At 39.9% G+C, this 12,866-nt stretch overlaps 1 protein-coding gene across 2 annotated transcripts in view; it reads right to left on the bottom strand.

Annotated features, from left to right (window-relative positions):
- The window catches only part of LOC138947130 (low-density lipoprotein receptor-related protein 2-like), a 48,027-nt gene that overhangs the window by 34,835 nt on the left and 326 nt on the right, over window positions 1-12,866 (bottom strand). For both annotated transcript variants that reach the window (XM_070318576.1, XM_070318577.1), the window contains exons 2-5: window positions 2,864-3,039; window positions 2,410-2,575; window positions 888-1,241; window positions 270-438 (exon numbers count right to left, since the gene is read on the bottom strand). In XM_070318576.1, the coding sequence (XP_070174677.1) occupies window positions 270-438; window positions 888-1,241; window positions 2,410-2,575; window positions 2,864-3,039 (865 nt within the window). The remainder of the gene's footprint in view (window positions 1-269; window positions 439-887; window positions 1,242-2,409; window positions 2,576-2,863; window positions 3,040-12,866) is intronic.

Here is a 12,866-nt window from a genome sequence, read left to right as displayed (position 1 = left end):
ACGTGGGTTACGCAGCCAACGAACGCATAATGATCAGACAGTCAGTTAATTGTTGTTTTGTTTCCGCAATGACATGTACAAATGAATATAGTCATAACCTGGGAATTTCTAGTTTTGAGTTATTAAATCCTTTTTTTAATTTTGTTTTCATAGGAATGAGTTTATATACATGTTAAAACAGTGTGCATTTCTTTCTTGTTCTTGTATATTTTTGTTCATGGGGTTTCTTGAATACATTCTTTGCCTTGCCTTGCCTTGCCTATACATACCCGTTTGCAGTGTCCAGCACTATTGCACGCGGTCTGTCAAGGTCGGCGTTGACCACAGTCTTACGAGCATGACTGGACATGGTCAGCATGACGATCTCCTTGTTGCCAACGTCTGAGTAGAAGATGAGTCGCGACAGAGGGTCCACTGCTATGCCGTCAAATTCAGCCGCTGTAATGCATAAAACAAGTGAAAACGCACTTTTTTGAGTGATTAAGAGAAAGCAAAAAATGCGCTTTTACGTCCGTATCACCTGCTTTTCTACCTTATGAGATTCGTTTGTTTAACTCACGACACTGACTGACTACTGAGGCTTAACGTACCCTGGGGTAACTACAGGACCTTTATGGGACATGATGTGTTATACGATAGTGAGCCCGCGACACTTACAAACCAGTGTCGAATAAACCTCTGTCACGGTTAAAGGTTAAAGGTTAAAGAAGAAAAAACGTTGTCTCGCAGCTACAATGTAGGACAGACATAACAAGGACAAACAGACAGAAGGAACGAGTCAACCAACTGCAACAACTGAATATGTCACAAGTGTTAGTGTTAGGAATGAACGGGTATGAATTTGTCTAGTGAGAGCAAACATACACAACTTAAAACACAGATCTCACCTTCATTCGAAGTGGAGTTGTGGTCAACGACTCCCCTGCTATTCGCGCTCAGGACAGTTTCGACGTTGCTTCCGTTGAGGTGAGCAGAGCGAATACGGTTCACAGTAGTATCGCTTCCTGTCCAGTAGGTCGTTTCTTCTGTCCAGTACATCTTTTCTTCCACAGGGTCATAGTCTATTGCTATCGGGTTGTACAGGGCGTCAAACATGGATGTCTGGTTGTATCCTCCGCCGTCATTCCCAATAGGTATACGGTCATACCTGATGCTGTCAGGGTCAACGCGATATATGGTGGGACCGCTGTAGTAACTGTAACCACTGCTTGTTATAAGGAAGAAGTAGTTCTCTGCTTCTGCTGTAAACCATTAAGAATGAAGCAGAGTTTTCGGTTAGATGTCGCTGAAGGGATGGCAAAGGGAGGAAGGCAAGACAAGAACGACGAAGCGGAAAGAGATGAGACATGCAATAACAACAACAATACCACAAAGCAAGAACACAAAACCGAGGCAAACAAAATAACAGAAACAAATTAAGGGATTTCAGACAAGAAATAGAGAGGGAGACAGACACAACGGCAGAGAGAGCGAGAGAGAGAGAGAGAGAGAGAGAGAGAGAGAGAGAGAGAGAGAGATTAGACGGAAGAAGACAGATGTTAAGAGCACAATGATAGAAGACGAGAAACAAAGGTGAAACTATACGGGGCGGGGGGGGGGGGGGGGGGTGTAAAAACAGCAAAAGGACACTATTTTACAAGACGGGGGAAAAGGACTGAGCTAAGGCGCAACAGAACTAGACTGAAGGAGACAGAGCAATTCAAGGTAATTCATTTTTTAAACCTCTCGTTTGTCTATTCCGGTAAAACAATTATCATTGCCAACAACATAAGCGAATATGCCTGTGTGCCTGTTTGTGTGCCATTCTGTGTGACTGTGTATCTGTCTGTGGTCGCCACACCTCAACGATAGTAATAGGCAAAGACAAGATGAAGTGCATGTACACTGCAAAGACTGCACAGATGTGCACTTGAACCTTTTTTCCTGTTAGTTTGTTTGTTGTTGGGTTTTGTGTTCCTAGTAACCAGAAAGGAATTCTGTAAAATAACATTCTTATATATATACACCCACAGAGTATAGAGCAACAACCCCGAACCGGAGTAAAATTAAACAGTGTATAAAATATAAAAGGCAGTAATATATATATATATCTATTTTTTTTTAACATCCAACAAAAAAGCGCCAACAAAAAATGGCTCTGCAAAAGAAGAGAAGTAGGTGAAAGAGAATGGCGGCATGTAACAAAATGGAGCCATAAAAACATGGCGGGAGAAAAAGGTAGGGGAAAATTTCAACATTACATAGCGGCCCAAAACAATGGTGACTAATTAAGGGGAGTTTTTTTATTTCCTAGTAACTGTTTTGGCGGCCGTTTTGTATGCATTTTTTTGCTTGCTCATCTTGCCAACAAAGCTTCTCTGCGGCTTTGGTACCTCATTTTTTGTGTCCTTCAGATAAATTTGTTATAACCTGATTCATAAGTTGCATAGAATCCAGTCCCGTTGACGCTACTGTCGGTGTAAAACTTGATCCACATTTGGTTTCCAGACGAACGTATTGTAAACGGCAATGTCCTGGAACGGTAACCAGGGTATTGGCCCAGCGAAGGAGCAGTTCCATTTCCTCCGTCACGAATCTGTAAAGCAAATAAACAAATCGTTAAATTACTTAACTTGTCACGTCAAGGTACACGAAGCCCCTAGGGCGTACAGTCATTCATCAGGCCTGTTTGAACTAATACCAAGTTTCATTGACTTTCATGCAAGGAGTCAAAACCTGCTAATCTATCCCGTCTAGTGGCATGCCGGAATGGCGGACATGTGTCATCGTTTTCAGACACCTTAAACGACAGGTTTGATGCCGTTTTTAGTAGGTTTCTTTTTATGACAAATACATTTGTTGAAAATAATAACCATCGACACACCTGGACGTAGTCACAGCATGACTCCAAATCCATGTGTGTAAAGGTGAGTTTGATGCGGTGTCCAACGGGCACCGTGATGGTGTAATTGCACCGCAGCCTGTTCTCATACCCGTTGGGATAGTTCAGCGACTGAATTGAGCCAGTCGGTTCTGTGAAGTGGCTGTTGCACGCTGTTGCTAAAACGACAAAATACCAATGTCATATATACAGCCATATAAATATGTTGTGTGAATGTACTGCAACACATCTAGTTGGTGAAATAAGATTTATTATTATGTTAAACTAGTAAATTCCCAACTCTGTGTGTGTGTGTGTACCAAGGTTATATATACAGCCAAATAAATAGTTTGTGTAAATATACTGTAACACATCTAGTTCATGAAATAAGATACATTTAGGTTAAACTAGTAAATTCCCAACTCTGTGTGTGTATGTGCACCAAGGTCATATATATACAGCCAAATAAATATTTTGTGTAAATGTACTGCAACACAATCATCTAGTTCATGAAATAAGATACATTTAGGTTAAACTAGTAAATTCCCAACTGTGTGTGTGTGTGTGTGTGTGTGTGTGTGTGTGTGTGTGTGTGTGTGTGTGTGTGTGTGTGTGTGTGTGTGTGTCTGTCTCTGTGTGTGTGTGTCTGTGTCTGTGAGTGTGTGTGTGTGTCTGTCTGTGTGTGTGTGTGTGTGTGTGTGTGTGTGTGTGTGTGTCTGTGCGGGGGGGGGGATGAAAGATTTTCCAGGAGCAGTAAGGTCAGAGTCGGTTTGTATAGTGACATTATTAATTTGAATGGTAATGAATGTGTGGTGTGAGACGTAACTGCTTGATTGTTGCTAACATTCCTACGATTTTACTGCACTGGAATTTATTGATGAAAAAAAAATGAAAACAAGTCGCGTAAGGCGAAAATACAATATTTAGTCAAGTAGCTGCCCTTTTTCAGCAAGACCGTATACTCGTAGCATCGTCAGTCCACCGCTCATGGCAAAGGCAGTGAAATTGACAAGAAGAGCGGGGTAGTAGTTGCGCTAAGAAGGATAGCACGCTTTTCTATACCTCTCTTTGTTTTAACTTTCTGAGCGTGTTTTTAATCCAAACATATCATATCTATATGTTTTTGGAATCAGGAACCGACAAGGAATAAGATGAAAGTGTTTTTAAATTGATTTCGAAAAAAAAATTTTGATAATAATTTTTATATATTTAATTTTCAGAGCTTGTTTTTAATCCGAATATAACATATTTATATGTTTTTGGAATCAGCAAATGATGGAGAATAAGATAAACGTAAATTTGGATCGTTTTATAAATTTTTATTTTTTTTTACAATTTTCCGATTTTTAATGACCAAAGTCATAAATTAATTTTTAAGCCACCAAGCTGAAATGCAATACCGAACCCCGGGCTTCGTCGAAGATTACTTGACCAAAATTTCAACCAATTTGGTTGAAAAATGAGGGCGTGACAGTGCCGCCTCAACTTTCACGAAAAGCCGGATATGACGTCATCAAAGACATTTATCAAAAAAATGAAAAAAACGTTCGGGGATTTCATACCCAGGAACTCTCATGTCAAATTTCATAAAGATCGGTCCAGTAGTTTAGTCTGAATCGCTCTACACACACACACAGACACACACACAGACACACACACAGACACACGCACATACACCATACCCTCGTTTCGATTCCCCCTCGATGTTAAAATATTTAGTCAAAACTTGACTAAATATAAAAAGAAGAACTAAATAAAGAAGAAACAAGTCGCGTAAGGCGAAAATACAATATTTAGTCAAGTAGCTGTCGAACTCACAGAATGAAACTGAACGCAATGCCATTTTACTCGTAGCATCGTCAGGCCACCGCTCATGGCAAAGGCAGTGAAATTGACAAGAAGAACGGGGTAGTAGTTGCGCTAAGAAGGATAGCACGCTTTTCTGTACCTCTCTTTGTTTTAACTTTCTGAGCGTGTTTTTAATCCAAACATATCATATGTATATGTTTTTGGAATCAGGAACCGACAAGGAATAAGATGAAAGTGTTTTTAAATTGATTTGGACAATTTAATTTTGATAATAATTTTTATATATTTAATTTTCAGAGCTTGTTTTTAATCCGAATATAACATATTTATATGTTTTTGGAATCAGCAAATGATGGAGAATAAGATAAACGTAAATTTGGATCGTTGTATAAATTTTTATTTTTTTTTACAATTTTCCGATTTTTAATGACCAAAGTCATTAATTAATTTTTAAGCCACCAAGCTGAAATGCAATACCGAACCCCGGGCTTTGTCGAAGATTACTTGACCAAAATTTGAACCAATTTGGTTGAAAAATGAGGGCGTGACAGTGCCGCCTCAACTTTCACGAAAAGCCGGATATGACGTCATCAAAGACATTTATAAAAAAAAATGAAAAAAACGTTCGGGGATTTCATACCCAGGAACTCTCATGTCAAATTTCATAAAGATCGGTCCAGTAGTTTAGTCTGAATCGCTCTACACACACACACACACACACACACACACACACACACACGCACGCACATACACCACGACCCTTGTTTCGATTCCCCCTCGATGTTAAAATATTTAGTCAAAACTTGACTAAATATAAAAATAAAAAACAATCCACTTTGTTTACCACTAACAGTGCAAAGAAATAGTAACGCTTCTAACAACACAAGTAAACGAGGGGAAAAATATGTATTATAGAATACCGTTTTAAAGAATAAGTTTTAAAAACAAAACCACCACCCCAGACATTTCTATACCACAGCTAAAAATACACCCATTCAAAGCTGTAAAAAGTCGCGCGAAATAATATCACCACACTTAGACAATCTGTCGGCCTCAAGCTAAAACATCAAAACTGCAGGAAAACCTGGGTTCACCATGACTAAGGCTTGGCTAGCCCCTCCCGAACACTGAGATGTATTGCGCTCGTATTGGCGAACTTGCGAACGCTGTAGCTAATCATTTGCATACACCGATTTTCTTTATAATGAGCACATTTTTTTTAGTAAACATGACATATCTATACATTTTTGCATTCGCGATAAGATAAGGAATACAATGCAATCATTACGAAATCTGTTTGTGAAAAATCGATTTTAATTACAACTTATTATTTTATTTTTAAGCTTCCAAGCTGTAATGCATTACCATAGTCCGAACTATTTAAAGATGGCTTGATCATAATTTCAATCCATTTGGTTAAAAAATGAGGTCGTGACAGTTTCGCCTCAACTTTCACTTAAACCCGGACATAAAGTTATTTAAAACATTTAGTTTAATATTTCTTATCTATACATTACTTGGGGACCACCTGGTTCTTGTTTTTATGTTGTGTTTTTCGTGTTTTTGTTTTCTGGGGTTTTTTTTTTTATTGACACAGATTGTGTTCGATATGGAAATAGAGAATACTACATGGCTTCCTGTGTCGTACCAGATTTACACGAGTTGTTTTTTTTAAATAGTGAACTGCGAGCGAAAGGGAGCTGTTCACTATTTGAAAAAGCAACGAGTGTAAATCTGGTACGACACAGCAAGCCATGTAGTATTCTGTTTATCCTACATTATATATATACTTCTGTGCCAGATCTAACTAAAAGTCACCGACAGCGCTATTGCCTTTGGATCAACCCGCTTTAGAACTTCAAACCACTTTACTCAATTTGACATTCATTCCTCCGCCATGACACACACTCTCAAACTAGGACAAAGTAGTTCGCCTTTGTTAACACTGTTAAGTTTAATATTGAACATTGATGAAATAAACTCGAAGAACGAAATCATGGTCACTTCAAAATATACCAGATAAAAAGAAAACCAGTGGCCACAGGATAAAAGAAACCAAAAGGAACAACAACAGCAAAGCATATCCTTCCGCGATAGGATGACAGTCAAGTCGGAGCCAGGCGAGTCGACAGCTTTCAGATGGTCACTTCTCGGTTTGGTGACTGCACAAATATTGGTTGATGTTGATGGTACCAACAAGCACAGGCCCTGCAAACAGTGTTGTTAGCGTTTGCTGGGATGCGATTGTGGCAGTGGCAGTGGAGACGGCTGGAGTTGAAGTGGCCGATGCGGGCGAAACCAATGTGTCGTCTGCAGACACTGGCGACAGCTCCGAGACCGGTGCAGTGCCGTTTAGTATCAGACTGAAGCCACGGTGCTCCTCTTGGGAAACGCTGCTGTAATTGTTAATACTCTGGAAGGTTTTTTGGCCAGATAGCTGCATTATTTTGGTCGGAGGAACGTTATTCTCGGAAAGTTTCTGCACTAGGAACTTGCGTGCAGAGTGGTTGGTGTAGATCTACCTTGGGTTGATGATCCCAGCTTTTCTGCACATGTTTTTGCATGGTTGCTGACAACTTGTTGACGCCGACAGGTTGGCGCTTGAACCATGGACATTCTTCAGATACAACTTTTGTGTTTGTTGCACAATAGAAGGGGGAACTTGTCTCGGAGTAACCTTTTGGTCGGAGAGCTGCGTATGTTTTGTAAACTGCGACAGGCCAGCGCTCATCGTTCGACGCCCAAGCCTTTCGGACAGACATCACGCACAGACTTTGGATTGTCGCCTTGGCATGTTTTCGATTGTCTTTCGCAAAATTGGAGATATTCTCTGCCATTACTGTCTTCATGTAAGGACACGTCTCCCCACTGCATGTGCCTGTGAGGAGTCACGCTGCGCAGACCAAAGTTGACTGTGTTTTGCCACCACAGAGTATTCAGGATTGCTTCTGGATCTGCGACTCAGAGCTGTTTTGTCTGCCACAGCTTGTCAACATCTTCATTTTTCAGCGGTTGAGCCCTGTTAGGTAAGTTGCCACAACCTTCCTGTTTAGCAATTTTCTGCTTTGTCTTCACGACTTCTCTCGGTTAACGGATTCACAGGTTTTTTTAGACTTCAAACTCATTAAAAAAGAGCAGAGAATTTTGCATAATTCTTGTGGTTGGATGGTGCCTGATGTTTCTTTTGTCCCCGTGTTTCGCCATAAACGTCGATAGGCGACGTATATCGTAAACCGTTTTTTGGAGAGTGTTCTTGTTCTTGTTTGTCTGAACGAATGAGTCTATTGGAGAAAAATCATAAATCATGGATGACTCACTTTTTTCTTCATCGACTTCGTCATTCGCGTCATCACCAAACATGTCTTCGAACAGCTCATCACTCAAAAATTCGTTCAGTGTTGACAAATCGGTTTTCGTGGCAGTTGCCATTTTGTTGCAAAAATAGTTCTTCATGAATATGTAATTACTAATTTACATAGCTTGACCTTCCGGTTGACCTCATTTACATGATATACACACGTGTGATTTGAACGATTTTTATCTCACGGGTATCTCTCTCACGTATGTAGGATAACTTAGTTTTCTTGATTGTTTTTTCTTGATTTTTGCTTTGTTTATTTCTTATATTCACTCCTCCCTCTCTATCTGTTCAATATATCATTATTTTTCATTTCTATTCTCCTACTTAACTTGTGTGCATCTTGTTTTGTCGCCATATTTTGTTATTCATATCCCGCCATGTGATAACTTGGTATGATTATGTAAGCACTTATAATACGTGTTAAACTTGCTGTGCTCCTCTGTAAGCACGTTGTTGTATTAATGTGTGTGTGTGTGTGTGTGTGTGTGTGTGTGTGTGTGTGTGTGTGTGTGTGTGTGTGTGTGTGTGTGTGTGTGTGTGTGTGTGTTTATGAATAAAATGTTATTTGAAAAAACCAAAACCATTTAACAAAAAAAATTGAAGAACAAAACAAACGAGTGAGGAAATCACCTGGAAGAATTTGTATGTAAAGGTTCATGAAGATTGGTCCAGTAATATTCTCTGTATCTCTCTCTCTACACACACACACACACACACACACACACACACACACACACACACACACACACACACACACACACACACACACACACACACACACACACACAAACAAAAACACAAGCAAACACACACACACAACCAAGACTAATTTTACAAACTAAATTGGGAGAATTTGAATATAAATGCTTCCAAAAAAATAAACAATGAAATCATTTTGTTCTTTACATTCCCATGTTATAAACACTTCGTTTCATGACAATAAAGTTTATTCGTATTCGTATTCGTATTCACACACGCACACACACGCACACACCATGACTAGTAACGCAGACTATACAGCTACAAATCCTATTAAGAATTATAGGGTTTGAAAGCGGTGGAGATGGAGATGTGTGTGTGTGTGTGTGTGTGTGTGTGTGTGATTGCGTGCGTGTGTGTATGTGTGAGTGTGTCCAAAGGAGAAGGAAGAAACTTGCAACAACTCCCGGATGTTTTTATGTCAGCAAGGCATTTCATTTTCACCTTGGATATACCATAGGTAGGGCAAATAACAACAACAGCGGTTTATCTGTATGTATAGTCACGCAGATTACGTGGAAATCCTACAATGAATTGGGGGTGGAAAGTAGTGATGGTAGAAGAGGGGGAGGGGGGGCGGCGGGGGGGGGGGGGGTGGTATAGGTGTGTAATGGGTATTCTATTAGCGCCAAAGCCACGGTCTGTTTGCTTCGTGAAAGTACTGGTTTAAATGACAATGGGGGTTTGTGTGAAAGGCGTATACTTGAACGTTTTTTACGTTCTTATAACCGCAATGAAATATTTCATCAGAATTGAAACGTCCACCGTTTTCCTTTTTTTATTTGTTCATCTTTGAAGTATGTTCTTTTCAACACGAGGCATACCGCCTAGAAATGTTGAAAGCAATTATCCTGTTAATTGCTTACTGACAGCGCCTTTTGTCGTGTAGCTTTTCAAATGAACAAAATGGCATAACCTTAGAAGTTAGCAAGATCACCGTACGAAACAACCGTTCTCGATTTTGTGTATATCTTACTATACCGTGTGTTGTTGATTGTGTGTGTGTGTGTGTGTGTGTGTGTGTGTGTGTGTGTGTGTATGTGTGTGTTTGTCTGTGTGTGTTTGTCTGTGTGTGTGTGTGTGTGTTTGTGTGTGTGTGTGTGTGTGTGTGTGTGTGTGTGTGTGTGTGTGTGTGCTATCATTTCATGTTAATTAATTTTCATTTTATCATTTCATTTTCTGTATGTAACAAATGCAAATGTTTGATTTTTGGGGGACGATTTTATAATTTGATCGATATTGATGGTGCCTTCATTGACGCGATCTCTGTTGAATGAATCTGGAAAAGCGTGCCAAATAGTCACGTCAGGTGTGTTCAAGGGCTAGACAGTTGGAATAACAGGACTGTAATTCGATAATAATACAGAAAATATTTCTTGTTATTGTTGTTGATTTGATTGGTTTCAATATTTTGAATTCACAATTGGTTTGAATATTATGAACTTGTTATATCGTCCGACACTTTATTCATTTGTCTCTCAGAGTACGTTTTTTAAGTTTATCTTGTTCTCTTTTTTTATATAAAAAAAATCCAAGGCTTTGTACAAAAAAATGTATCTGAATACAATACTGGTAAAACCAAACACATTTCTTGGAATTTGATTATCGCAGGTTAGACAACTGACCGGAGTATGCAAAAAGATCAAAAGCATTCGCATTATTCGTGAAAGTGCATTAGTGCAGAAAAGTGTTGAATTGGCGCCCGGCCAAAGCCTAACTGAAGCCTGACGAAGCGAATGAATATAATAGTGGTACAGTTTCTGAACTCTTTTGAACGCAGAAAAAATGTGTCTTTAATAGAAAAAAAACCCAGATTTGATAATGTCATAGCTGAAAAAAAAAATTGCGGCCCTATGCTCCACAGGGAGTCTACAGGAATAAGTCAAGTAAGTCATAGCTGAAAAATAAGCGCCAGCAAAACTTTGACCTATATGGTACTGCAGGTTGTGTTACAAGAAAGGACAATAAGCAACAACTGCGCAACAACGACAGTTCTAGTCATGCAAGCTACACGGCATCTGTTAAAAGCTAAAGAGGTGGCAGGGCGTACTGACGATCATAATAATAATAATAATAATGATGACAGCTTATATAGCACAGTAGTCTAAGATCTCCGCGCTTTACATATTAACTATGAATAAGAGCACACTATTTAACATAACATAAAATACATGTACATTCTAGCAAAATAACGTCACAATAAATGTAGCAACACATTAGCCGGAGTGTGGGGGACTAGGTGGGGGGGGGGGGGGGGGGGAGGGGGGGGGCAGTGCTCGATCTGTAAACTTTTTTCAGGAAGGGCCAAAGTCAGGGTCGTTCGCTCAGTGAAAGTATTCGTTTTAATGGTAGTGTGGGATTCGAGTCAAACATTACTGCTTCAAACCAGTTTACGTGCATACACCTGTACTGAAATGTATAAATTCAAATCTCTCTCTCTCTCTCTCTCTCTCTCTCTCTCTCTCTCTCTCTCTCTCTCTCTCTCTCTCTCTCTCTCTCTCTCTGTCTCTCTCTCTCTCTGTCTCTCTGTCTCTCTGTCTCTCTCTCTCTTTCTTTCTCTCTCTCTCTCTTTCTCTCTCTCTTTCTCTCTCTCTCTCTCTCTCTCTCTTTCTCTCTCTCTCTCTCTCTCTCTCTCTCTTTCTCTCTCAGGAAAAGGTTCTGACACAAAGATGATGATGATGCTGATGCTGATGATGATGATGATGATTATTATTAATTATTATATCCTGATCGCCTTCCTTCCTTCCTTCCTTCTTTCTTTCTGTCTTTCCTTCCTTCCTTCCTTCCTTCCTTCCTTCTTTCCTTCCTTCCTTCCTGCCTTCCTTCCTTCCTTCTTTCCTTCCTTCTTTCTTTCTCTCTTTCTGTCTTTCCTTCCTTCCTTCCTTCCTTCCTTCCTCCCTCCCTCCCTCCCTCCCTCCCTCCCTCCCTTCCTTCCTTCCTTCCTTCCTTCCTTCCTTCCTTCCTTCCTTCCGTCCTTACTTCCTTCCTTCCTCCCTCCCTCCCTCCCTCCCTCCCTCCCTCCCTCCCTCCCTCCCTTCCTTCCTTCCTTCCTTCCTTCCTTCCTCTTTGTTTTTTCCCCGCTTTACTCCTCATTTCGGTTTCAATTCATTTACTACAAGGAAGCAAACACGAACAAATAGACAGGCAAACAAAGAAACTAAGAATTGTGTGCATTCAAAAAGGAAGTCGTATTTGGCGTGAAACAAGTAAAGTAAGACCTTCAAGACTCACATAAGAAACAAGTACACCTTGTAGTTCCATCCCTGCTGCAAATAAATGTTGAACGACAGGGAGACAGATTCTTCTATCTGGGATTGAGTTACCTTTAACACATGTTTTTAAAGAAGTACAGGTATGGAGGCTCGTCAAAAGCCTATGCTCCGCTGGGGGCAAAGGGCCCAAGTAAGTAAGTACAGGTATGGAGGGAAGAGGATTTAGGTCGGAAGGGAGAGGGGTGGGGCTGAAGGCAGTAACAGCTTTCTGTAAGCATGCAAGTCGGGGCTTGTTTGTTCAGTGAATGCATTGGTTTGAATGGAAAACGTGATTTTGTGTGAAACGCAACTACGTCAGAGTTGTTTACTGTATTGAGGAGGTGTTTAGAAGAAATGGAAGAAAAAAGACGAAGAAATACAATGAAGGCGACTGCACTGAAATGTTCTATAGAAATAAAAAAAAGAAAATCATTAAAATTCAACTAGAAACACTATGGAAACAAACGGACACATTATTAATAGGAAATGTAGCTGCTTAACAAACCAGATAAGTTAACTTGGAGAGAGGCGTGATATCATTTTAAGATTATCAACACTTCAGGTATGACGACATTATTATTAAAACAAGACACGTCGAAAGTTTCATGTTTTGTAAAATCCGGCTCTCAATAAAGTCCTTACGCTGACTTTAAAAGTCTTAGAAAAAATAAAGATATATTGCTTTTGTTTTGTTGACAATATTGTTCTACATGACTGGTGCTTTTAGATTCGAGGTCTGGACATTTTGAAGTCTTGTACATGACGCTTGTGACGTTCGACATACTACAAATGTAACAAGTAGGCCTAGTTTCTTATATAACACGGA

Source organism: Littorina saxatilis, linkage group LG14, assembly GCF_037325665.1.
Source record: "Littorina saxatilis isolate snail1 linkage group LG14, US_GU_Lsax_2.0, whole genome shotgun sequence".
NCBI lineage: Eukaryota > Metazoa > Mollusca > Gastropoda > Littorinimorpha > Littorinidae > Littorina > Littorina saxatilis.
The sequence above is the reverse complement of the archived record's forward strand: the minus strand, read 5'-3'. Positions and strand labels throughout refer to the sequence as shown.